This window comes from Microchirus variegatus, assembly GCF_963457635.1.
Source record: "Microchirus variegatus genome assembly, chromosome: 2".
Lineage (NCBI taxonomy): Eukaryota > Metazoa > Chordata > Actinopteri > Pleuronectiformes > Soleidae > Microchirus > Microchirus variegatus.
Window position 1 is genome coordinate 8,004,926 of NC_139803.1, and position 27,153 is coordinate 8,032,078.

General features: G+C 41.6%; 1 protein-coding gene across 1 annotated transcript in view; it reads left to right on the forward strand.

Annotated features, from left to right (window-relative positions):
• jade2 (jade family PHD finger 2) overlaps positions 1–25,197 on the forward strand; it is a gene marked incomplete at its 3' end in the record, with an annotated part of 121,509 nt that extends 96,312 nt beyond the window's left edge. Inside the window, exons 11-14 of the mRNA XM_083910296.1 lie at positions 12,112–12,229; positions 19,041–19,172; positions 22,208–22,353; positions 24,481–25,197. Of these exons, the coding sequence (XP_083766422.1) occupies positions 12,112–12,229; positions 19,041–19,172; positions 22,208–22,353; positions 24,481–25,197 (1,113 nt within the window). The remainder of the gene's footprint in view (positions 1–12,111; positions 12,230–19,040; positions 19,173–22,207; positions 22,354–24,480) is intronic.
• Positions 25,198–27,153: the final 1,956 nt, after the last annotated feature.

Here is a 27,153-nt window from a genome sequence, read left to right on the forward strand (position 1 = left end):
TTCTGTAAACAGCATGAGTGAATATTCTAAAAGTATCATCTGTCACAGCATCCCTGTTATCAATTTTCATATTTAATGATAGCAATTTCATGCTGTAATCCTTTTTATGGGAAATAGATAGAGAAATCAACATGTATACAGTCTTTTTAGACTTTTTTATCAATTATCTGGGCACAAAAAGGTTGAAAAAAAGCTCCAACAAAGAGAAGAACAAACATATAATCTGTTTCTATTTTACTTTCTTATTTACAAACGATTGATTTGTTTCAGCCGTGGAATCAACGATGTTCCATCTCATAACTGAGAGCAGACAATTATTTTTATTCAACATGTAAAAACCAAGATGCTGCACATGCATTTTTCTCTCAATACCAGGCGCTGATTTATGGTTGGCCATTATAGTTAAGTGCGCGCTGTGTCTCGTGTGAATATTAAATATCTAAATTACTTCAGTGATGTTGTCACGGTTGCTTTGGGCACATTTTTCCACCATTTTTTTTTCTTTTTACTTTAGCAGTTTTATGAGCTGGTATGTAAACAGTCCCTCGACTCAGCATCTCATAAAGAAAGGTGTTTTATACGTGTTACAGCTGCAAAAACAGGCATTTATAGGATGTGTTACAGTATTTAGTTTTTTCCTCAGGATGTGACTGCAGTGAAGTCGGCTAAAGGTCATAGACTGTTGCAATGTTTTTGCCGTTGATATTTTTTTCATATTTATAAGTTGAAGCCGTCCCTGAGCTGAGGTGTTGACCCTCACTCTTAATAATCACTTGCTGGCGTATTTTATTTATACTCCAGTTTCTATACATTTTACATCCTTTTGCATTCGTATGGACGTTTACGCAGTGCTTCCTCTAGAGGGCAGTGCCGAACACCAAGTTGCAGGCGTCAACAGACATAGATGCAACAATTGAAGAGGTTATTTTACTGTGCTTCATCAAAAATAGACTGAAACGCAAATCTCCCTTTTTCCGTATTTCGCAACTTTTGACAACTAGCTTCACTGGATAGCCTCTCATGTCAAACTACAGCGTGCCTCACAGTCGCTCTCTGTTTTCTGGCTGCAGGAATAAGTCAGCAACAACTGTAGGTTTCTTCTTCATTGTTCTCCTGACTGGTTGGACTATTAACTCTGTACTACCCCAACGATTTCCGGTGCTATTGCTCCGTTTTGTCCGACATCGTAATCCCCCCTTACTCGATGGACGAAATGAACGCAAGGTACGGACGAAAGGCTCCGTCCATCATGGGTGTCAAACACTTCTCATTCACTCTGAAACTGCAAGTGTGGGTCTGTAGTTTCACTTCGCGTTTTGCAGAAGTTGAGAAATGTTCATCTTTGAGAGCATGAGCTTGAGCAAACGCCAGTCAAATCTTTTCAAATCTGTGCAAATAGTCCCAGCACAGACACTATCGCCGATCTAATCACGTTTAATGTTTAAGCTCAAATACGACACAAGCCAAAGCTGAGCCTGGTTAAGGTTCAGCTTGAGTGTGTACCCACGCTCAAAGATAGTGAGATCTCTCCTCTTGATGGGGGAATATTAAAAAATGCAACATGGACGTATGATGTCAGTAAGAGTTGATGAGGTAACTCGTCTCAGATGAATTTCATATCGCAATCACAAGGAATAGAAAATGTATTTGACTAATTTATTCAGTCATCAGTAATTCAGCCCCAGCATTTGTTCCTCTGGTTTTTTTTGTAGCCGGCGCCAGTTTCAGATCCTTTTAATACGAGAACCTATGATAAAAGAAGAAGAATAAAATATTAACACTAATAGACTTGTAATACAGTCACTTTTATGGTTTCGTCAGACCAAAGAAGTTGCCTGCCTCTTCCAGCCTAGCCAGCTCACGCTGCTCTCCTCCTGCGGGGAAGCTTGTCCTCAGTCTGTTAACCAGAGTACAATAAATTGAAACTAATTGGAAGATTACAGTCAGCTGGGTCCACCCTGTTAGCGCCCAAAATCCATCACTTTTCAAACAAGAGCTCCACCGTAAAGCTCCGGACACAAGTTTGCCCAAGTTCACTCATGCTATAATTCCTTCTCTCGTCTGCCTCTGGAGCCGTTATGGACTGAAGTTTCCCTGCTGAGGATCCTGGAGCATCTGCAAACACATTCCTCAGGCCTGCACTTACCTCGGGCTGAGCGGCTCAATAAAACACAGCCAATTAGGCTTCGCCTCCTCGCTGTGTGGAGCTCTTTTTCTCCCGCTGCTGAGTGTGATTCCAGTCTGGACAACTTCCTCCTCCACTTCCTTTCCAGAGGAGAGCTGGATGGAGAGGAGCCTCTCAACACTGCTGTGCCAAAAAAAGGGCGGTCACACTATATGTACCTATATAGTTTTCTTCACATAATCAAAAATGTGCATGTTTTAGATGTTTGGATGGTCGTTCCGCAGAAGTCCTGAGGTTCTAACCAAATATTGGACATAATGAAAGCTCTATTTCTCTGCTTTCTGGCATCCATCCATCCATCTTCTACCGCTTTATCCTACACATGAGGGTCGGGCATGGTGTCGTGCCAATCTCAGCTGACATAGACATAGGGTAAAAGGCCCTAGTCCATAGTTTTTTAATTTTCTACATATCACCATATAACAGTCTAGGAGTTACGGTAATGAGAATGAGGCATTCCAAATCCTGTGGACGATGACGGAAGGGTTAACCCATTAACAGATAGATGACATATTGCAATCTTTCCATTTTTGCATGTTCAAACTAAAGAAATTAATGAATTCATTCAGTAATCCATCCATCCATGTAACTCAAGAATGCTCCAGCCATCGTTTGATACACGTTTTGATGGTTGTGACAGTTCCTCTGGGTTTTTGGACAATAAAGTAATTGTGGGGTCACTGAAGAAATAAAGACTCAGGCCCCAAAATGACCTGTGAAAGAAACACAGCACAGAACAGAGGTCCTTCTTTTCTTTTTGCTTCTCCATTGTTCTCATCTCTGAAGTTCAGCAGCAGACGAGGACAAACGCTTGAGTCACCAACAACTGGTTGACTTTTTTCTTATGTTCTTCTATCGTGCCATGTGTGTGTGTGTGTGTCCATCTGTGTTATTTTATTGATTTCATATCCCCCGGTCAGTTTTCTGTTCCACCTGTTCCTCATTTGTAGCTTGAAGGGAAAGCACTTAAGCAGACTCGACCGTGTTCAGCAAAAAGCCCCTTGAGTTGTGCACCTGCTTATGTAGAATCAGATTATTATTATTTCTATTATTATCTTCTACCTTTAGGACAACACTGCATCATTGACCTTAGACCGAGTTTATGTTGGTTAATAACACGCTCGCTTTCAGCTACTTTAAGATAGCAGCGGCTCGCTTTAGCTCCAGATGCGTTTGTGATAATACCACAAACAAACATTACTCTGTGTGACACGTCGCACACTGATAATTGGACACCAAATAGAAGTCAGTGTTGTACAGTGCAGCTCTGGGAGGTTTCTTCAGGATTAGACATTTCCAAAAGCTCACACCAGTTTCTTCTGTCTTTAATCCTTTCAGGGTTCATGCATGCTGCATACGTGATATCTGGATACATACTTACGCAGACGGAGATTTATCAGATAATTTATTCCCTCACCAAATCCATTTTTGGCTCACGTGAAACAATTTGTACATTTATAATAACATTTTTATAACAGGTATTTGATCTTTAACTGTAGATTTAGAGAGCGGTCGGGAGGTAAAAGACGAGAGAAAAGATGGAGGAGCCGACAGAAGGGATTGAGGAAGTGAAGGGAAAAAGGGGGAGATATGGATTTGAGAATAAAGAGAAGAGTATGTGATTGGAGAGGGAAGAGAGGACTGTTGGTGTCACAAGGTTTATTTAGAGTTTATTGCTTTGGCAGAGAGCCAGCTTCCCTCCCCACACTCCTTCAGTGTGTGTGTGTGTGTGTGTGTGTGTGTGTGTGTGTGTGTGTATACGTGCATGTACACAGTGTGTGTGTGTGTGTGTGTGTGTCCATACCCCTGGACACGTACACGCAATCTTATGTGAAGGTTGCACATAATTTTATTACCATGAACGGAAAGAAAAAGTGGAAAAAGGAAGACATTTTTTGTCCATTTAGACACACACACACACACACACACACACACACACACACACACACACACACACACACACACACACACACACACACACAGCCCAAAGCTGAACATCTGAGCTCTGATTGGAGAATGATGTTGCTATGGATCCCAGGTGGGAGTGGCCACAGTGTCAGAGACTTACTAGCAGGAGCTAATAAATCATGTAGTTTGTGTTTGTGCATGTGTGTGTGATCATGTCTGGGTGTGTGCGTGTGTACGTGTGTGCGTCTGGCGGATGCACATCTGGGAGGGCTTCACAAAGCTTCACTCTGCCTAATTCAGCTGCAGCAGCCTCCTCCTCCTCCTTCGCCGGCGTGACCCACTTTCCTCTTCTTACCTTTCCTCTCTTCATCCCTCGTTCGTTTGCCTCCACCTGTCGTCTCTTCCTCTCTTTATCTTTCATCCACGCTTCAGCCCCTCCTCCCCTCTTCTTGTCCCTTCTTTCCCCCCCTTTTGTATTTTTTAAACGCCCTTAAGCTTCTCATTGTCTTGGGTGATTGCTTCTCAGGAGGTAATTTATTCTGAGTTTATTTGTCTCTCACTTGTCTCTGCAGCGTCCCTGCATACAGTAAAGTATATTAACCATGAGACTGAAGATCTAAAGTTAAAGTTTTATCGACCCAAGATGGAAGGGAGTCATAGAATGATAGTAACCAAGAGTGATTGTTTCTTTTAAGACTGCCAAAGTGAAAGTTATCCACACTGACAGTGAACGCTCCTTCTTGTTTCAGTCACTTGTCAACGGTGCGAACACGTCTCAAAGAGCAGCGAGTTTTAGACTTGAAGATAAAAGTCAGGATCTCCAAATGTGAATTTATCCAAACATCGTCGTGTTGCATGGACTCATAATACGTTTGGATCACAACGTGAGCTGCAAAGAAACTCACAAACACCCTGTTCCAAACAGGACGGTGCAAATATACGAAGCGTTTTTGTCCCCACATTCTCAAACATAAACGATCTGCATGCAAAATACAATTTTAGCTCCTTATCAGAATGAATCTGATGTTATATTAATATCCCCAAAGACCTTCTGTATATCACATTACAGGTTCATGTACATTGGGCATGTATGAGCAGATTCTCCTTCTCTGTTGCCTCGTTTTAAAAAAGTACCACTAAAAAGTCACGGTACAGTTTTCTTTCTCTAATTGAAAAGTATTAATGGAGCTTTTTGTTGTTGTTGTTTACAACTGATTGTTCACAACAAATAAGGAGCAATTACAAGTAACTGCATTACTGATGTTAAGTGTCTCCATTTCTGCCGTGTCCAGACTAAACACTGCTCTGCTCTGGAGAAAACAAACTTGTAGGTCTTCTAAGTTACGGTACAAGGAAATAAATGCTATGACTCCAAACTCCCACTGCTGTCATTCACTCACTCACCGTGACCTTTTAAAACACTACATTTACTGGTCGGCCTCACTTCAACTAAAAACAGAGGGAATTCCTTCCTGCAGAGAATGTGAGATAAACCTTTAATATCACCCTCACCATTTAGACTCTCTTTGAATCCAGATATTGCTTTTATTATCTCGCTGGCACTCGCTCGCCTTTCCGTTTTGGGTCGTGACCAGTCGTTAGGAAGTGAGGAGCGAAGAGAGCGCACGCAGTGCACGGTCGTGTTATTGCTTCATGGCTTGACAGCTTCAGGAGGTAAAAAAGGCGAGAAGTAAGCGACTGTTTTAGCATCCTCTGTAGTGCATTAAAGACGTAAGGAAGCAGGTTCCTCGGTGGCGAGAGTAACATCTCAAGGTCTTTACGGTTGGTAAGATAAATATTTGTGTTCCCGCTGCCAAGATTCTGCTTTTATGGCAGCCATTACTTCAGCACCCACTGTGTTTTATTTTATACGCTTTGTTTAAGTTGGCAAGTCAAGGTGAGTTTGTTTGTCACAAATGCATTTACATTTAGTTTTACATATGGCATTATATACATGTGTATATATATATATATATGTATGTATATATATATATATGTAAACATATATATATGTATATATTTGCAGCTTTACACAGGCAGCCATTTTCCCGTTCACATGGAAATCAGATTTACACACATTTCATCTGAAGCTTTCGACTTTTAATCTTTTGAATCTTGTTCTATTTTGACTGGTGAATCCTCACCAACTCTTAATTGTGTCTTCTTCTTGTTTTTATTTAAAACAAAATGTCACATTCCTTCGCTCCAGTTTATCTCCGTGATGAATGATTTCGACTCGACGATGTAAATCATCCCCATTGTCTATAAGCGGCGCGGCTAATAGACGAAAGCATAAATCTGCAACGCGCCGACACTTTGATTTACTGTCAGCACTTGGGGAACAATCTGTGTGCATTTAAGTGCACACTTCACTTTAATTATTCCAGCTGGGATTGTCTTGTTAGTAATTAACCCTGTCGCTCCATATTGGGTTTTAGGCTGATTTTGGGCCAATTAATGATCAATAAACCTGATCTTTAGCTGACGGCCGCCTCCTCCTCACACTGGTGTCTGTATATTAAGTGCTCATTAGTGGACAGCACAGGTTTGCAGTCACTTTTCTGTGAACCTGTGAGGATCAGGTCAATATGGATCTGAGCTGAAGGAGAGTTTGAGACGTAAAGGTGGAAACGAGAGAGGTTGTGATTTCACTGGTGTAATAAACGAGACGTGTTGTATCATCCTGATACACTCAGTATCTCTGCTTATCTCTGTGTTTGAGAGTCTCCACTGTGTTTTACCACATATCCCCTCAATCAATACGCTGAAATCCATTTTTAGCCACAGACACTTAGACGGACAAAGCCCCACTCTTTATTTTTATCAAGAAAAGCACAGATACAAAATAGATAGAAACTCCTCAGGAAACACACTAACTCTTTTTCTAAGACTTGCTGCCTCCAAATTGAAGGAGATACTCATTACTTATTATTTCCATCTGCCTGAAATTGTGGATAGCTGTTTTTTTATTTTTTTATTTTTCAAAGAGAAATTAAATTACCTGAAATAATAATAAAAATTGGGGGAACATTTTTATTGTTGACTCATAGGAGATGTACGATGGAGTATGAGGGCCAAAAGTTGTAACGTTTTGAGAATAAAATCCTAATGTTATGAGAATAAAGTCTTAATTTATGAGAATAAAGTAATGTTATGAGAATAAAGTCTTAATATTATCAGAATAAAGTCATTATATTATCAGAATTAAGTTTGAAGGGAGAATAAAGTCTTAATTTTAACTTCTCTATGATATGAGAACTTCCCAGGAGTTCCTTTCCACTTGAGTTTCTCGTGAACTCTGAATTGTTTCTGGCCAGAACTAACATTGTTCTTGTTCTTCTCGAGAAAAATAACACATTTCTTGAAAAAATCCCATATTTTAATTATTTTTGACAGCTATTGCGATGATGATTCACCAATATTTGTCAAATCTGATCATTTTTGCATCTTTACTGTCAATTTCCTGACAATAATATATCATTTTTTTGGCGTTTGTTTTCTCATGGGAAGATTTTCGGGGCCAATGAATTCCTGCAGCACTGCAGAATTATTTCACAATAACGCTGCTTTTGTCACAGTTTTATCTGAGAATCTTTTGCTCATTCTTGGTTATTTTGCAGTTTTCAAATCATCATCATCTTCATTCGGTTAAACTACACCTTTATCTCTTTTCTTTTGTTTATTTGATTCATTCCGAGAACCTTTGTTTCCAGAGTGATAGTGAACCATTGTCACCAAACACATGCTCTTTGTCGCGTGTTTGTGAGTTAGCGTTACGAGATGGGATGGATTAAAATAAAGAAGAAGTCGAGCAGTGCTGTGTTTGCTGATTCTGGGATGGATAACTGCTCAGGACGATGAATGGATAGAGACTCAGGGAAAGACGGATGGAGTTGAAGAGGAACGAGGAGAAGTTGGTCGCCTGAGATGTGCGGATGTGATTAGATGTTTCAGTCGAGATGGAAGAACGAGGGGGGGATTATATTGTGGAGGAGGAGAGAATGATAAAGGAGAGAGAGTTGGTTAAAGGGCAGGAGGCTGCGGAGAAAAGGTCAACGAATGTTTGTGCTAAAGCTAAATCATTTCAGGTCAACTCAGCTACACTTTAACCCTTTCACAAGGAAGTCTGTCAAATTACCTTTTTCAAGGTTAACCCGGGATTATTATTGGCTAATTCCAACTAGGAAGACTGAAAACTGATGTGATTCTTATACTTAAACAGATGTAACCTTCTGTCTGCATTAAGGGTGATTAGAAACATCGCAGCTAGGATGCATTTTTTTAAAAAAATTGTGAAAAATTACACATTTAATACGATCATAATAAGTCATGAGGAGAGCTGCAGCTCCCCCTTGTGGATAAATCACAAGGACTGTGTGATGGTGAGCTGCACAGGATTTGTTAAGTCACTTTCGTGAAATTTTCTCTATTCAGGATTATCACAATAATATAAATTCACCATGATTAACTTATTGAAAGTGCTTTTTATCACGATATGCGATGATCATATCCTATATTGTCCCTTCACTATAAGTCTTACAACCAGGATTATGATTTGAAACAGTGGAAAGTTAAACATTTAAGGTGGAAATTCAACAAATAATTAAGTGAATTATTTAACGCGTGTGTTTGTTTAACCCTCGTAATAATCATGCTGTCTGGATTTATGTCGATTTTATGGCTGTAGAATTGTCAAAAAAATGTTTATTTTGCTCCTTTTTTTCCAAGATAACTTTCACTTTCCATATCCTAAACGGTTATTCAACCGTTTAGGAATTTATGGTACCCAGAAGCTGACGTATATAAAGCTCTATTTCTCTGCTTTCCTGTGCTACTCTCTGCTGACATTGGGAGTAAGGCGGGGTCACACCCTGGACTGATCGCCATATCATCCATAGTTTTGGAATTTTCCGGTCTCGGAGTTACGGTCATGAAGTAATGCATGCACAGAACAGAAGGGTTAAAGGTAGTTTCCACTCACTGATATCCATGTTGCAACAAGACATTTTAACTTTGTCGGTCACTGAAATAAGAAAAGAGACAGAAGCTCCTCAAGTTTCTCAGGTGCTTGAGACTTAGAGATCTAGAGAAAGAGAGGGAGGTTAAGTTCAACTGAGCTGTTATTTTACTTCCTCTTTACCTCGACCTACTCTGTTCTGTGTCCAGAGACAGAGGTGGTTGTCTTTTGATAACCGGGTGTACTTGCTCACGCCATTATTTACCCAGTCCTGTTGGCCCATGACCCCCTAAAGCTGTGGCCACATGCCACGCCTTCCTGGAGCCCCGGAGTTTTGTTTTTTCCCAATTTTAACACATTATTCACACTATTTGGGGTGGATAGTTGCTTGAATAAGTCATGTTCATGGATGAATTTTGCTCATTTTCACTCTTTTTCGAAGCGCCATTATTTACCCAGTCCTGTTGGCCCATGACCCCCTAAAGCTGTGGCCACATGCCACGCCTTCCTGGAGCCCCGGAGTTTTGTTTTTTCCCACTTTTAACACATTATTCACACTATTTGGGGTGGATAGTTGCTTGAATAAGCCATGTTCATGGATGAATTTTGCTAATTTTCACTCGTTTTCGAAGCTCCATTATTTACCAAGTCCTGTTGGCCCAAAGATACAAACAGTGTCCTATTCAAAGCCAGCCTTTTGCACATTGTGTCCCAGTTGAGCAGCTATTTTTATCTGCAGCCCTCTAACAGGGATGGAATCGGTTAGATAGGCCAGGCTGACGAATCCATCAAGACTAACTGATAAACAGTCAGCCTTTACTACACACACACACACACCACACACACACACACACACAGTGTGTAATTCCTCATTATGGGAACATTTAGCTGCACAACACAAATATAAAAGCTTGTTTTTAGTGTTGAGATTAGGCCGAAACTGAGACGATTATGGTAAACAGAACATGTGCACACGCAGTCTGTCCTGTCACATCAGCACATGGCTCTCACACATACATATGATGCTGTTACAGACACATGATTACTGATTTGCCGTCATAAGAGACAGAAATCCAGCTGGCTCAGATCCAGTTTTCTGGCTTGTTAGTTTGAGATTTAAAAGCTCTGGCTTGGACCCAATTAGTTTCTCTTCCTCTCTCCACTTGCTTTGCCGTCACGACTGTGTGTCATATCCAACAACAACACACACACATATCCACTCTGTTACTGTGCTTAAAAACACAAACCCGAGAGGATGAATTATTTGTCTGCTACATTAAATAAGTTGTTTGCAGCAGAGATGTAAAATGACACACACACACACACACACACACACACAAACCATGAAGCTTTCCCCTGCGGTGTGTCTGTGGCAGCTGGGAAATCATTTAAAGTCTCGGTCTGTCACTTATATCATTGGTAAATGTTATAGAGGGTAAATGTGCCAAAATGTATTTACAGCATGCAGCACTTTTCTCGTCTTTCTTTCTTGTCAATCACTCGAGTTGTTCGAGTTACTGGTTATTCTCTTCCTCTGACCTCTGGCATCAACAAGAGTCCTTTTTTGAGCCATCCTTGTTTTAAACCCTAGAAATGGTTGTGCCTGAATGTTCCAGTAAATCAGCAGTTGCTGAAATACTCCAGGAGCAGCCCATCTGGCACCAGCAACTGTTCAAAGTCACTTAATCTCCGTTCTGATACTGGGTTTTCAGCACGTCATCGTCGTCGTCCTGACCATGATGCATTGTGTTAGCAGTTAGCAGTAGAACAGGTGTTCCTAATAAAGTGGTCGGTGAAATTCACACAAAGTCAGGAAGAATTTTCAGTTCCATATTCATGTTCTGTCTCAGTCTGGCATTAAAATAATATGCACCAGACTCTTTTTGACCTTCAAACCTTCCAGTTTGATCCTTTGACAGCACGCTGCGAACATAATAACACAACATGAACTTAAAGTGAAATTGAATTATGATTAAAAATGTGCTCTCTCTCTTTGGTCACGGTGTCTTTTCATTGGAGCAACAACTGCAGCAGCAGCAGCTGTGGAATGTTCTGTACTCCAGCCTCTCTTTTGTTGTCTGTGTGAGTCTTGTTTACCTCGTCTCGTCTCTTGTATTTATTTGTTTTTTCCTGTCTTTACTTTACTTTACAGGCTAATAATATGCAGCCTCTTCACTCAGCTTTTGTCTCTGGTTTCCTTCTTTCATATCGTGCCAATTCAGCTTTAAAACAGTCACATATTTACAAAAAAGAGCTTGTCTTTATACGTCCACGCATCGGTGCTGCACATTCTTTACTGTATTTAAAGGCTCATGTGATAGTAATTGTTTGGTATAGACGTGTAGGAGCTGGAGATCTGCTGATTACAGGATGTGCATGAACCTGATGCAGCATCCGTGGCTTTAGTCACTTGTTTTTTTAGTTGTTGACACAGAGTCAAGTGTGCAGAAAGAAACTCTCTGAGACACAACGGTGCACACATGCTCGTGACATTTGTTCTTCATCAGCTTCGGTTATTCCCCCGTCGTATTAGCAGACTCTTGCTTACGTACTTACCCGCAAAAAGAATGTTTCTTGCAGATCTCATGCCAACCGTGACTGAAATATCTTGTCTTCTTGACCATTAGTGACTCAGAACATTTGCCTTTACACTTCCATCTCACAGTATTTGCTTTGTCCTCCACTTCTTTGCCATTGCACGCCTTTGCTGCTCCAGTGCAGTCTCCACTCGGCTATTTTTTTTGCTGACTCACAGCTCAGCGTTTCCCTTTGTTCAGCCTTTACTGATGAGTGTGTGTGTGTGACCAATATTTATTTAACTTTATCAGCAGAGTCCCGGAAAGGGAACAATGAGAGTTAGTAAATTAGAAAAGATTACGTTAATGTTGTGGACAGAATATAATCTCTGGTGCTGAGACTACAGAAGCTGACTCTGATGGTTCTGCTGATGAAGTTTTCACTCACCACATCCTTTTTCTGGCCATTTTTATCACATGTAAAACTAACACGAGTGTCACTTTTGTCCCTGCCTGTAACACTTTTGTGTGATTTTGTGTTTTAGGTGCGTAACCTGTGCTACATGGTGACGCGGAGGGAGAAAATGAAACACACGCTGTGCGACCTCCAGGAGAAGATCTTCCACCTGCAGATACAACTGCTGGAAGAGGACATGGCTGGAGGTAAAACACACACACACACAAGTGCCTAATGATTCTATCCAAACCCTTGTTGGCTAGAAGTGTAGACCTCACCTGACACCTGCACAGCAAACGACACTGAATGCGGGAGCTAGATTCCTCATCTATGCTCTGCACAGATGACTGAGTTCATGCAGCTGTGATGGAGGTCAGGGAGAAAGAAAGTCAGCTGGCTGAGTTACTGAGTTAAGTTGTAAGGTTAAGTGTTTATTTTTATACCACTAGTGGAACCCAGGAGGGTAGAAAAGAGTAGTAGGAGTTTCTGTAGAGGAGGAACTCCCTTTGAGAACTTCCTTTTACATGCATAAAGATGCTACGGTTCATGAATCAAAGGAACAGTTTGATGAAAAAAACATAATAACTGATTGGCTCGTTTTAGTGTAGACTATCCCATACTTGGGAGACACCAATATGGTGTCCATCCATCCTTTAAAATATGACTTGGATGGGTCATGGATCTCCTGAGTCTCACTTACCTGCAAATGTATGATTTGAACCATTTTCCTCTGCTAATATTTTCATACACTTCACATTATAACTCACCTCCCAGCTGCTATTGTGATGGAGGTGATATTTAAGTGGAAAAGCTGTATATTTACCACGTTAATGTTCAGGCTGCTCTCGCAGTGCAGAGCTGCAGCTGTCACGCTGATGTCAGTGATGGCTTGTTGTCATGGTAATAACAGTGATGTCTTGTGGGCAAAGTAATGATAGTGAACTCATGTCAGCCTGCCCCTGTGGCTGTGTGATAGAGTGTGTGTGTGTGTGTGTGTGTGTGTGTGTGTGTGTGTGTGTGTGTGTGTGTGTGTGTGTGTGTGTGGGGGGGGGGGGTGTGCGTGTGCGTGCAGTGGATTGCTGACAAAGGAGGCTGCACACACACACATATCTATACATACGCACTCAACTAAATCTCGCCAACACTTTCTCCCTAACTCCACTGCACACACACACACACACACACACACACACACACAGAGTGCAGAGCTCCTGACTCAGCAGACTGCTGCCATCAAGCCAGCACAGCTGCTGGCACAGAAAAGCCATATCTATTCACACTGCCACAGGAGTTAGATTAGAGGGTAGTGTGTGTGTGTGTGTGTGTGTGTGTGTGTGTGTGTGTGTGTGTGTGTGTGTGTGTGTGTGTGTGTGTGTGTGTGTGTGTGTGTGTGTGTGTGTGTGTGTGTGTGTGTGTGTGTGTGTGTGTGTGTGTGTGTGTGTTGGAGAGAGAGGGCGCAGCAGAGAGTGAAGGATAAGGTTGTCTTCTATAATTATTTGCCGTGTCTTTCACCTCCTATCTACCTATCTCATCTCTTCTTCTTCTCTAACCTATTTCCTGTCTCTCCCTCTCATTCCAAATCTCCAATCAGGCCGAACACCGCAGACGCGACTGTTACTGATGTGGCATTATTGCGTCGCTTGGTGTCACACTAGATTCAGCAGCTTCTCTCAAATTGAACATAAATAAAGACTGTGAGTGACCCACATGGAAGTGGCAATAAGTCTGAGCCACAGATAAAGTCCAAAAATGTGCGATGTTTCCATTCTGCTGACTTGAGTAGAAGCACATCCTCGGTCTTACAGGACGGTTTAATGTTCTAAACATCAGGAAAAAAGTGGCTTCACTCTCTCTCATATTCAGAAAACCTGCAAATCCGCTGACTTTATTCCGCTTCTTCCCCGTGTCCCTGTGGGATTGTTTCCATGTAGAAAACACACACACGCGTCTCTCCTCTAACCCGAGTGAAACAAACCTCTGTCTGCCTGTCTGTCATGTTCCACGCTCTGTCTGTCTGACTCTGTCTCGTCATGCTTTGTGAATGCCAGTGTGTGAAAGGCGGTCCGGTGACAGTACAGTACCTGCAGTCTCTTGGGCAGATAGAAAGTAAACTGCAGAGCAGATCAACAGCCGACAACTCAGTTTTTGACAGCATGTAATTAAAAAAGAAGTCCTCACACCTAAATGTAGAAGTAAGATTAATTGGTTCTTGTGTCCGTGTGCAGATTTTCTCTGCTTCCTGCCACAGTCCACACACTTGTAGACTGGCGTTCGCTTCATTGGAGACTCTTAATTGACCAGAGGTGGGAAGTTTTTAAAAAGATAGAACATTATTTCAAGGCCACAAATTAGAGATTTTTTGTCCACTGTCACTGAGCAAACTCTTTAGCTGTCAAAATATTATAGAACTGCGTCAAACTGATTTTACCCAAGAGTGTTCTACTAAGACTGTGGAGCGTTGAAGAAACTGTTCTGTGGCCCAAACAGCTGACTGTCGTGCATCCACGCAAAAAAAATACCTACCCTACTGAACTGCTTAACTTTAAAGGCCAGTATCTATTCTCAGAAAGTGTGTGTGCATGTGTGAGAGTATGAGGAAGAAATAAGGACAGAGGAGGAGGACAATGGGAAGGGACAAGCAGGGGATGGGATGAAAAACGAGAGGAGGAAGAAATGGTGCTGATGAGAAAGGAAAGAATAATGCGAGACAGAAGAGAGGGCGGAGAACGGAAGGAAAAGGCAGAACGAGAGAGGGAAGAAGAAATTCTCGCGTTTCTTTAATGAGCTCGGCTAAGAAATGGGACGCGGTGGCTACGACTCGCCGCAGTCCATCGTACCTAGAAAGAGAGAGAGAGAGAGGGGTGAAAATTAATCACACACTTCAAAAAGATGAATCCCCCGGTGCTGTTGCACTTTTCCAGACTATAGAGGGGAAGGCAGTTCACGGGGAGGGATAACAGTGCAGAGATGGAGAGAGAGAGAAAAGCTAAGATCTGACAAAACACTGTTTAAGAAGGTTTCCTCCACTGATGGTTAAGATTTGTGCTGAGATTACAACCTGCAGGGGGAAAAGCTTCCTCAAGTTCAAGAGAACAGAGCCTGCAGGCCTCCTCCAAAACCCAAAGACTTTAGCTCTCCAAGCAGTAGAACAAGATCAGATTAGGAGGTGGAGGGGGGGGATTGTTGAAAAATTAACTCCGGTAGATGAAAGGATAAGACGCTCGCTCTGTTAAAACAAAAAAAAAAGAACGAAAGAAGAAGAAGAAATGACATTTTAGGAGCTTTTGCAAAGGAAGGCGTCTCTCGGGAGTTCCCTCGCAGATCCCCCGGCGTTTAATGGCCCCCGCAATTTCAGCAAAAGCCATAAAATAAATTGGAAAACTGGGTACAAGAGTCGTGGTAGATGTAACCGTGGTGTTTAGAAAGAAAGTTTAATAGAGTAACGCAGCGCTTCTGACACGTCAGACAAGAACCTTCAACCCCAACTCCATATTCTTCATCTTCACGGTGTCGGCTTTAGGCTTCATGACAAATCCACCTGCTGCCTCTGCCACATACTGATGTTCTTAACATGTTAATTTTAACACGTTAACTGGGAACTGGGTCAGCGTGAAAAGAGCAGCCGCATTAAATTCTCTTCTATTCATCGCGGATACTCTGTATCACGCAGGCTTCTGCTGCTGCTGCTCAGCTGTGCATGGTTTTAATGAATATTCATGACAGATAATTTGAGATTCAAAGCACAAGAACAAAATGAGGATCGCTGTTCCTTTGGGTGGGAAAATGTGGAGTAAATGTTCTGAAAAAAGGTTTATGTTCGTCCTTGTCGCTAAAAGGGTTTGTAGTGAATGAAGGTAACGCCGTGAGAGACGGAGTGAGGAGAATTCACAACTTCTAACATGAGGACGTTTCCCAACCTTGTTCTAACACTTCATTCCATCCCATTTCCTCCCCCTCATCATCAGTGCACCCCTGTTTTTTTTTTTTATCTCATTTGGTTTATTCTTTCATGTCCCACCTTTGTGCCTGAAATAAAACGTCAATATCGAGCAACGAAACGAAAGTTTTCAGGGCGACGTGAACGTGCAGTGAATATTGTTCTCTGTGTGTGTTTTGCTTTTCTTTGCTAAATAGTGAGCAGTGTTCTGCAAACAAATCAACTTGTCACTCACTCACACACACACACACACCCATCACACACACACACAGACAGTGGGACGTCTCTCTGTGGTCTTCTGCTCAGCTTCAATGAAGTGTGTCCTCCTCCTCCTCCACGCTAAAGCAAGCATGAGGACAACCTGCTGCTGTCTGTGACAGTCAACCACACACAGACCCACACACACACACACACACGCACACACGCTTATACATGTACCAAAACATCAAAAAAGGAACAGGCTGAAGCATGTGGTTTATTTTTCCTGTATAATACAAGGAATCTTTTTTAAGACTTTCAGTTTACCCCCAAAACTGACATCGTTTTGATAGTTTTAAACATAAATAATATCCATAAATTATAATTTTCTTCTCTTAGTTTAAAGCATGTCTGAATGAAGAGTTTTATTCACCGCACAAAGACTCAATGAGATGACCTGAATGTTGACATTGAGAGACAAACAATTATCAACAAATAAATCCAGCTCTTCTATAAAAACACACTTGCATCACACCGACACACACACACACACAGGTCCATGGACATGACACACAGCAGTGTCAGAGTTAGTTAGCCGTGCACACACACACACACACACACGACTCTGTGTGTTTGTGTAAAACAGTAGGAGACGGTTTACAGCGAGACGTCCTGACGACGAGGGCTTCCCCTGTCACACAGTGAGATCATCACTGTACTTTAGATCTGAGTCAGTGCAGTCAGTCAGACTGAGTATGACTGTGTTTCCTCACATGCTGAGTCCTGTGTGTGTTTGTGTGTGTGTTCAACCTACACACGTTTGCATCTGCACAGATCAGCACTACTGTCACCACATAGACACTGGCATTAAACGGAGAGCAACTGTAGATCTGCAGCTGTTTTTATGCTATTTTAGACAAATGGGTTTCAAGCTTAATGCCAACAAATTTAGTAGTGATTTGACTCTTTGTCTGGACTTTTTTTTTTGCTTATTTTTATCATAAAAGGGCAATTTTTCCAGATAATGTTCAATATCCGTACAATACAATTTACTTCATGTTACAATAGTGTATTAACAATGTTAAAATGAAGAAAAACACTGTTGTGGAACATGATTTTGTGCTTAATTTGAACAGTATATAACATTATTTAAAAAAATTAAAAACTATAGAATAGAAACTTATGTACAGGCGTTTTTCCAACTCTTTCCTCTCTGATGACAAAGAAGCTGATTCGCCTTCCTATGACAGCGTGAGTGAAATTACCGTATGACCACGCGTTGGCGTTGACGTGCAACTTCTCAGCTTTCAGAAACCGTTGGATTTTTTCCGATAACACAAACTGTCGTGTAAAATGACGGTAATGCAAACGCGTCGTATGTGATACCCTCAGTGTTAAAGGGTTCATCATCGTTACTGATAACATGGTGTTTGACAGTATTCTGCAGTATAATGAGAGTATTTTTCCATGTTAAACTAGTTTTACTGGCCTGAATTATTGTGATTTTGTCTTTCATCGTTGTTTGCCGTGTTACCTGCCATCACTCGCAGCTGGAGGCCGAGAGCGAGGTCTCCTGCAGAGAGAGGAAAGATCACAGCGTGGAGGCTCTCTGCAGGACTCTGTTACATGCCATAGAGAGTGTGTGTGTGTGTGTGTGTGTCTGTGTGTGTCGGTGTGTGTGATGACTGACACACAACTCGTGTGTTTGTGTGCATAATATGTGCTCGCTCTCGTTCCTGAGAGGCCGTGGTTTCTGACAGGGCGTCACACACACACACACACAGTGTTGTTTTTCTTTTTCTTTTTTTTGAATAAGTCCGGTGGACTCATGTTAGATTTTTGATTTAGATCCAAGAAGAACATGCAGCACAGTGAGTCCACACAACAGATAACCAGGAATAATAATCCTCATATATTTTCTTTATACACCGAAACTAAACTCTGAGATTCCTGAAAACGACAGCATTGGCTTTTAAATGTAAAATTAAACTTACTTGAGCTTTATGTCAACCATTAACATCCATTTTCTGTGCAGACTAATATCACATTATGAGATGTGGAGATTATGGAGATATTTGAAGACATTATGTTCTTATTTGATGTTAAATAATCAGAACTCGGACTCTTTACATTACACTACGTTAATAATATGGCAATATCGAGATCATAATGTTGTTATATTGTGATATTACGGTCTTATAACGTCACTGTCTACCTTCAAATCGATTGCCAACTTCAAATGTACTTTTGTTTCATCTTAACTTTTTACCTTTAATTTGTTTTAGTCCATACTTGAATAAATATAAAGTATGTTGGCCATAAGGGAGGATGAATTCCAACATTATTATATAAAGTAATAATCAATTATAGATAGGTTTTTCATCATTTTTCCACATTCTTTCAGGGAGAGAGTGTAAAAAAACAACCCTGGTGTTATTTTGGTTTTTGGTTTTTCAGGGCAGTTTATAAGAACTGTCCTGGTCTGAGAGTTTGTTTTCAGCCTTTAAGGATGATTATTCCTCCTCCTCCTCCTGCTGCTGCAGGGTGCTGCTCGTCCAGGGCGACGTCAGGGTTTAAGAACATTTCTCTCTCAGGAGCCTCCAGCTCTGACTGAGAGTGCACACAAACAAACACAAAACAGTGCAGAAAAGAGTGCAGTATTCTCTTAAATATGTGCAAACTAAGTCCTCGGGCTTTAAATGCTCTTTCTCCTTCTGGCAGCTGTCTGTCTTCCGAGCTTTGCTTTCATCCACGAGTCGAACCCTCGTGTTTCCTGTCGAGGTGATTTGGTGGAAAATGAAATTAGTTTTGTTTTCTTATTGTTTGCCGCTCAGATGAGGCTGAAAACTGAATAAATGGTCATGTTCTGTGTCTCCCAGCAGAGAAAACCCAGAAGGGAGAAAAGAGGAAGCAGAATGGAGTGAAGGAGAAAGGGAAGGAGAGAAGGAAGGGTAGCCCTGAGACCAAAAAGGAGAGGTGGAAGTCGGAGAACGGCTCCCTGCTTAAAGAGCTAGGTACACTGTATGTGTGTGCGTGTGTGTGTGTGTGTGTGTGTGTGTGTGTGTGTGTGTGTGTGTGTGTGTGTGTGTGTGTGTGTGTGTGTGTGTGTGTGTGTGTGTGTGTGTGTGTGTGTGTGTGTGTGTGTGTGTGTGTGTGTGTGTGTGTGCGTGCGTGCGTGTGTGCGTGCGTGTGTGTGTGCGCCCTGCAGAGTTTGATTGAATATGCTTCACTGGCTGAAAATCTGCCTGTGTGTGTGTGTGTGTGTGTGTGTGTGTCTGTGTGTGTGTCTGTGTGTGTGTCTGTGTGTGCATGTGCACGAGAGCTCCTGCTGACAACAGGTCAGCGCTGTCGCAGCCCTCATGCATCAATAATTCATTTAAGGCCCCGGTTTCAAATTTGCCCAGAGTAAACACAATTATCAAACCCTCTAAGAAGACTTTAAAAGAGTCATATTTCTTCTCTGTTTCATCACGATGACGACGTACAGTGCTGTGTTTCTGCTCGTGGAAACCAAGTTTGCACAAGTTTTACTGAATACCGAATACTGTTTCCCTTCCTGTGTGCTCCTGTGCTGTTAAAAAAAGCCTGTTAAAGTGTGCAGAGCCTCTGACTGCAGCTCTGATGTGATGTGATGCATCAGTCTGACGGACACGAGCCAGAAAGCTACAGCGATACTGGATGTTATAAAAAAAATGTCACCTCGGTAAATCACGGCGCAGACTTCCTCTCAGCTTTTGTGTGACAGATAAATCACCGTGTTTCAGAGACAGTAGACGTATAGACCGTCGTTTTATAGTATGACGGTGCAGCAGATGGTCGTACACTGTAGTGTTTAGTGTCTTACATCATGCAAATCATAGAAAGGAGCGAGGCAGCTGTGTGAGGAAGAAGAGCTGCGATTGGCTTGTTATGACTGCTCATCGTTTTTTTAACGGTAGAAGTTAAAGTATCTCACATGCTGTCGTTCAAAACGTCAACAATTGATTTGAGCTCCAAATCAATACTTACAGTATCCTCAGTGGACTGTTTTTAACCCCGTATGTAAACCATGAACCTGTTCATTCCTTCAAACCTCAAAGGCCACGTATGTAGACGACATTTTAGTGTAAAAATCAACATTAATTTAAAGGTGCCATATGTAAGAATGTGGCCAAAAACGGTTACTACATTCAAATTCAAAATACCGAGGTTTCTTTTAGGTTTCGTTTTCTGACGTACCTGGCAACCCGTAGTCGCTCGGCAGCTGAGACTCTACTGACTGCAATGATTGGTAGACGGCAATAGGTGGCGCCACATGCCAAAACATGATTTCAAAACATAAACATGATTTGCAGTCTGCAAAACATTGTTTTAATGTGAATATTTAGGCTGTACTGTTGTTGTTGGTGAGTTCAGTTTGTTAAATGAACATTATTCCCGAGTCTCTTTGACATCTTAGGAGGATTTTATGGCCAGATGCTTTAGATTTATTACATAATGCAGCACATTATTGAATAGTTTATTACACATTTACTTTATTTTTTAATAATAAATACTAATGAACTTGTCCTAAATCAAGGCCAATTTGTTATTACCTGCAAACCTGTAAGTTCAAGTGAAAGACGCCCAGTGTATGTGGAAGAAAATAAGATAATGAAGTTGTTTCACAGCGTTGTGATTAAACTGTATCTCTGTTTTTTTTTTTTCGCTTCCACAATCAGGACGTTAAGTGACTGTATTTTTATTTCTTACATAACACCTTATTAGATCCACGTCTAATCCCTGCAGTGACTGTGGGCTGCGTATTTACTGCACTTTGATTAATGGAGATTTGATGACTCAGCGGCCACTCTGATGTCATTTATCAGGTTTGTGTAAATGCACCGACGCACTGGATAATAGTTTTAATAATGTTTAACGGTTCATTTGAAAATTAAAGACAAATTTCTCTCTCTGTGATGGACGTGCAGAACAGACGTTTTACTGTGACTTCAGGACCAGGTTTTGGTCTCAGCCAAAGTCAGTGTTTATGCCAGAACAGGTCCTAAAGAGTACACACACACTCACACACAGATATCAGCGATGACGCAGAACTGCGTCTCCTTTCCGTATTTAGCCAGATCGGAGTGTCGCGGCGCTAACGGTCCTTTCCTGTCAAAGCGAATGCGATCAATAAACGTTGACAATAACAGGAGAACAGGAGAGTCTTTTTTTTGCTCTGCGTCACTTTCTTTCTTCCTGTTATGATTGTGTCTTCTCCCACTCATCTGTTTTTCACAGTTCCAGCTGCCTCTCTCTCTCTCTGTGTTTATTCTTCCATCTTCTGTCCTCTTTTTGTCAGTGTCTCGCTCTTCCAGAGGGACACAGAGAGGAGACAGTGTGATGGATATGTACCCGTGTGTGTGTGTGCGTGTGTGTGTGTGTTAGTCTCAGGCCATCTGTTCTCTGTCGACGTCTGGTCCCGTCTCCCAAAGCTCTGTCTTCCTCTCACTGTTTTGGGATCAAGAAGAGCAACATGTACCATGTTATGTACCATAACTCCTTCTCCCTGTCAGATGCATCGATGCCAGCAGGGGAAATAGAAAGTTTTCATTCTTAAACCAGTTAAAAATCTCCACTCAAATGCATGTTAAAGTGTTGTTTTAACAAAGCAGACTACGATAAGAGATTACATCCTTAATCTGGTTAACCATTTACTATGAAAATAGAACATTGTTGTCCTCTCTCCACCCAAATACAATGAATCCTGAACCCATGTGACCCATAAAATTCAGATAATGTCACATATAAGATGTACTTTATGTAAAATAATGATAGTTTATGGCATTAAGAACTTCCAAAAGGAAATTGTTTCATTGATAAAGAAATATATATTATTATTTGAATGGAACTGACTATTATCCATTGATGGAGTGAATTCAAAGTTCCTGCTCTATATTTATGCTCTGTATCTTCAGTGACTTTGTCCATGTATGTTTTATTTATTTCTGCTTATGTTTCTCTCCCTTTTTGTCTTTCTTCCCTTCATCTCTTAACTCTTCATCACCTGTTTGGCCTCCCTCCCCCTCAGGTTTGTCAAAGTCCTTCCCGTTGGACAACTCTTTGTTTGACAGCTGGCTCGCCCAGTCGGTCCAGATCACCGCTGACGACATGCTGAGCCAGTGGGCTCTGGGCGCTCAGCACGGGGAGAAGAGCGGCAGCCTGCTCTCCGACCAGGTACGGACTCAGACTTCAGTTCACACCTGGAATTATCGTCCATCTTTGGTCATAAAACATCATTTTGTCCTCATAAACGGACACGACAGGTGATTCTGTCCACATGTGATCTGATCACAAAGGACAGATGTTATCACCACATCTGAATGAGGCCATAATGAGAAATTAAGTTGATATTTCTTTACTGAAATAAGCCTTTTAGTTGCTTTAGTGAAATATTTGTTTAAGTGTTTTGCAAGTTTAGTTTAGTTTAGTTTAGCTCCAGTACGGATGAAAACTGTTGTATTATATGACGCTTTACCTCAAACTAGATCCTGGAGAGGTTTCCTCTTCACAGATACGGTACAAAAGGTTGTTTTCAGTCGAGGAAAGAACTAAACTCATGTCTGCCAGAGCAGAACAAAATGTGTAGGCGAGATTATTAAATAGTCAACAAGAAGAATCTGAAGAATCTCATTTTAAAGCAACGTTCAAGACAGGATTAGTCATCAAACAGCCAGAACTGTTAGTGTTTGTACTTAATCAGTTGATTAATCTTCAGTTGATCGACAAACAAAATAATCTGGAACGATTTTATTATTAAACACGCGTTTTGGTCAGGCTCCCTCCTACCTGTCAGAGATTTTAACAGTTCGCGATCATGGTAGAGCCCTCCGTTCTTCTGGCCAGCTCCTGTTAGAGGTCCCGAGGTCCAGGCGTTAAACAGTGGGGCGATCGCTCTTTTGCTGTCGCAGCTCCCAGGCTGTGGAACAGACTGCCCTCTGAGATTCGCACCAATACTGACCTCAGCCTTTTTAAATCGAAGCTGAAGACACACTTTTTTAGATTGGCTTTTAACTCTGACTAGGGTAGTCCTTCTCTCAGGTGTACTTATTTTACCTGTTTTCTACTTTATGCACTTTTAGAAGGCCTCTAACACCCTGCAGCACTAGTAGCACTTTCTGTTTTTATGTATTGTTTTTACATATTGTTTTCATGCATTATTTTATTGATTTTATTTAAAGCACTTTGGGTACCGTCTGGCTATTGTTAAGTGCTATACAAATAAAACTTGATTGATTGATTATTTTTAGCACCAAAAACTACTCACAGGAGGATTTGTTCTGTTTATCTTGAAAGTCATTAAACTAAATTATCATCAGATTATTGAATGGGTTTGTGAACTGTTTACACCTTTGATGTAGAATTATTATCACAACAACCCAGATATTTGATCTTCATGTGAGTGGATTTTTGTGTTCTCATGATGTTTGCTGGATTGTGGCGGTGGGTGGATCCGTCAGATCAGACGCAGAGAGCTGGTGGTCAGAGCTGAGCTGCTGCACTGTTCCTGACCCGCTGTTCTCCTCAGGAATGTGTTGTGTTTGTGTATTGATTGGCAGGAGGCTGCGGCCGCAGAGCAGGAGAAAAACTCAATTGTTGGGAAATGTGTCATGGAAGAAAAAAAACAAATGAACAGGAACATGGTTAATTTTCAGAGAAGCAGAATGAGATGTGGACATGAGCTCATTTATAAATACAGTATAAAGGTTTACTTGTACCTAAAGGAGTTCCGAAGGACATTCTGTTTATTTATTGTTAAGCCATTTTGGCTCTGAATGAATACAGCTCAGATTTTCCAAAGGATATTAATTTTAGTGCTGTCATTTCAGTTTCTTAAATTAGCCTAAAATGGCTACATACGAATTTACTTATTTGTTCCTTCCCTTTATAACTTTATATATTTATGTTTTTTTTACACTGTAAACAAGTAAATCTTCTAAATCTAATAATGATTATAATCAAATTCTCCTTGAAATGTATTTATGGAAATTATTGTAGTTTTGTTGTGTTTTTTCAATAAAAACAGTGGATTTGTGTAAACATTCTGGCCTTTAAGGGTTAAAATTTCCAAAAATATTATTTGTTTGTTATATATATAACAATACTTCAGGCGGAAGTAGCTTAAATAGATCGACTCATTTAAAGTTGAAAAAAATTTGAATGTGATGTTTTGACAGCAGTTTTGGGGATGGTGCACATTTTCTGCCTCCAAGAACAAATAAGTAAGTTTTTTAAAGAAACTCCTCCATCTCTGATCCCTGTCCTTCCACACCTCCCCTTCCATCTTCTCCTCCTCTCACACAGCTCCTGCAGGGCGAGGAGAGCCTCCTGAATCTCATGATGGAGAACTCCACCTGGAAAACACCGCAGCTGGGCCGCAGACGAGCGAGCGCCAAGCCCCGCGCTCGTGGACAATCTACTTCCCCCGCCCACGCTCAGACGCTCCCCTCTGCGGCGGCCAACTCCACCGCCAGCAGCCCGTCCACCGCAAAGGACCTGTGGGCTACTGCGGTGGAGGAAAAGCCCAGCTACATGGGCCGGAGAGGGGAAAGGTCCAGAGGATCGTCGAAGGCCTTGCACCACCATCACCTTCATCACCACCAGACCAGGAGCACGGACGTCCTGGGCGACTCGCCACCGCCGCCCATCTCCAAAATGGACTCCTGTCACATCTCGGAGGACCGCGACGCCTGGGAGAACGGGGTTTCATCATCGGCGGCTGGGTCGGTTTTCACGACGAGATCGTCGCCGCCTGCCGCATCCGTCACGGCGCCTGACGTGGGCCCTCGGCTCCGTCTGCTGCGCCAGAGTAAGTCGAGAGAGAGGAGCGTCAACATGCAGAGTCTGCCGCTCACAGGGAAGGACATGTCTCTGCTGGACGCCGCCGCAGAGACCGATGGGTACTTCTCCGACGGCGAACACAGCGATTTGGACACGCACTCCGGTGGACGTAAGCTCCGCCTGCCACAGTTGCATTCTGGGAGCGAGGACCTGTTGAGACGGAGTGTGCTGGCGTCCTAAGGTTTTCAGACTCAAATACGACACACAAACACAACAACAAACACACAAATAGAGAAGCAGACTCACGCCGGCTTCATCATTTCTCCACAAATTAACGACGGCAACCAAATCCCTGTCACGTTCACCAACGGAAAATCTCTTCAGCTCTTAGTTTTTTGGGGGGGTTTGAATGTAGCTGTTTACTTCTCCATTGGACTGTCGTAAAAACACACACAAGACGCGACACAATCAACAAAAATAGGAAACAAACTTTGCTCTTAGACCTTTTTCTGTTTCGTCTTTCAGATCCATTTTCTCCGTGGGTGTTGAAGTACCCTGTTCTGGCCTCATGTCTGTGGTATCTGTCAGAACAAACACTTAGGGGCATTATTATGATTGTTCTTATTACACTTATTAATATTATTCAAGCTGGTTTCAGGGTCTGCTTCTTGTTTGAGTCCTAGAAATATATTCTACAGACAAAAAAAAGACAATTTGTGTGTGAATCGACATATATTCAAGCTTGAAAAGCACAACTAGTCATGAGAGCCGTTATGTAAGCACTTGGGTGTGTGTATAAAAGACGTTTAATGAGGGTCGAGGTCAGTTCTTATTATCGCGTCGTAGCCTCACTCTCGACGTTTGTCGCTTTTCTCCGGTTTGCGAATAACGAGACGGATTGACCTCAACTCGCATGATGCAGATTGTCACACAGAGACGTAAACACACACACACAACCACACACACAAAAGCATATCCACCGTTTCCCTCACATCTCAAATTCTTCCTGAGTTTGTATTTTAATCCCAAAATCCTCGGAGAAAAAAAATAATCGTCAAAACTCTGTGCCTTCTGTCGCTCGTTCTCCCACCATTATCTCAGTCAAACCAAACAATCAACGAGTCGATCAATTCGTCTTTCTCCTTTCAATCGGACTTTGAACAATCAAACCAAAAGAGGTTCTCCACCGCTCCTTGTCACCTTAACGATATTTATCTAGTGCCTGAAACAAGGATGTAAACGCAGCAGCAGCAGTTTGCCATCAATCAACAAAAAGCTTCTGCGGTTCGTTATCAAAACGCAGAAGAAACGACGACAACTATCAGTGCAAAGAGCTGCCGACTCTTCTGTGCCCCCACAACACGATTACAGCGGTTCAGAGGCGGCGTTTAACAGAGCTTGGCCACGTCGAACTTTATTTTGGCGTCACTTTAGTGCTATTTATCCTTATTGTTCATTATTATTCAAATTTCTTCTTTAATATATTTGGGCAGAAACTGAAAATGTCCAGTATTTGGAGTCTCAGTTGTCTAAATGTGGAAAAACATTTTAATGAGCGTCTAAGAAATTGCACCCAGGGCGCAACTAACCATTTTTTTTCGATATGTCCATACTTTTCTTATTCTTTTGTCCATAGAATGTAGTTAAAATGTTGAAAAATGTCAATCAAATCTGGAAATCCTGGGTCTCAAGTGTCTTTTCAGTTTAAATTATAATTTTTTTTGTCAAATGGTGCAAAGAAATCAGAAAATATTCACATTTAGGTTAATAGGTCATAGGTTAACAATCGATTAATCGAATAATCGTTGCAGTCCTTATATATATATAAATACTCAGTTAAAAACTTCCTTACCAAACTGATTTTCTTAATGAATGTATATATTTATTTTATTGAGCACTCAGGGCCACCTGCAGAATCTTTAGGGCCCACCAGGGGGCCACACCCCACACTGTGGAAATCACTGATCCTAATGTATTGGATTATAGTTATATTATTATATTATTACTCATTGCTCATCTTTACTTTGACTTCTTTTGCCCAGTTTAATCAGCCGTTAAATGTGTTCTCATTCAGCCGAGTCATTCATTATCAGTCACATCTGGATCTTGTAAAACCGTAGATTTTGACCGTGTCTCGAGTCGATGTCTTTTGTGTGACGTGACCAAGCTCTCGCCGCTGACGCCTCTGCTCTGCGT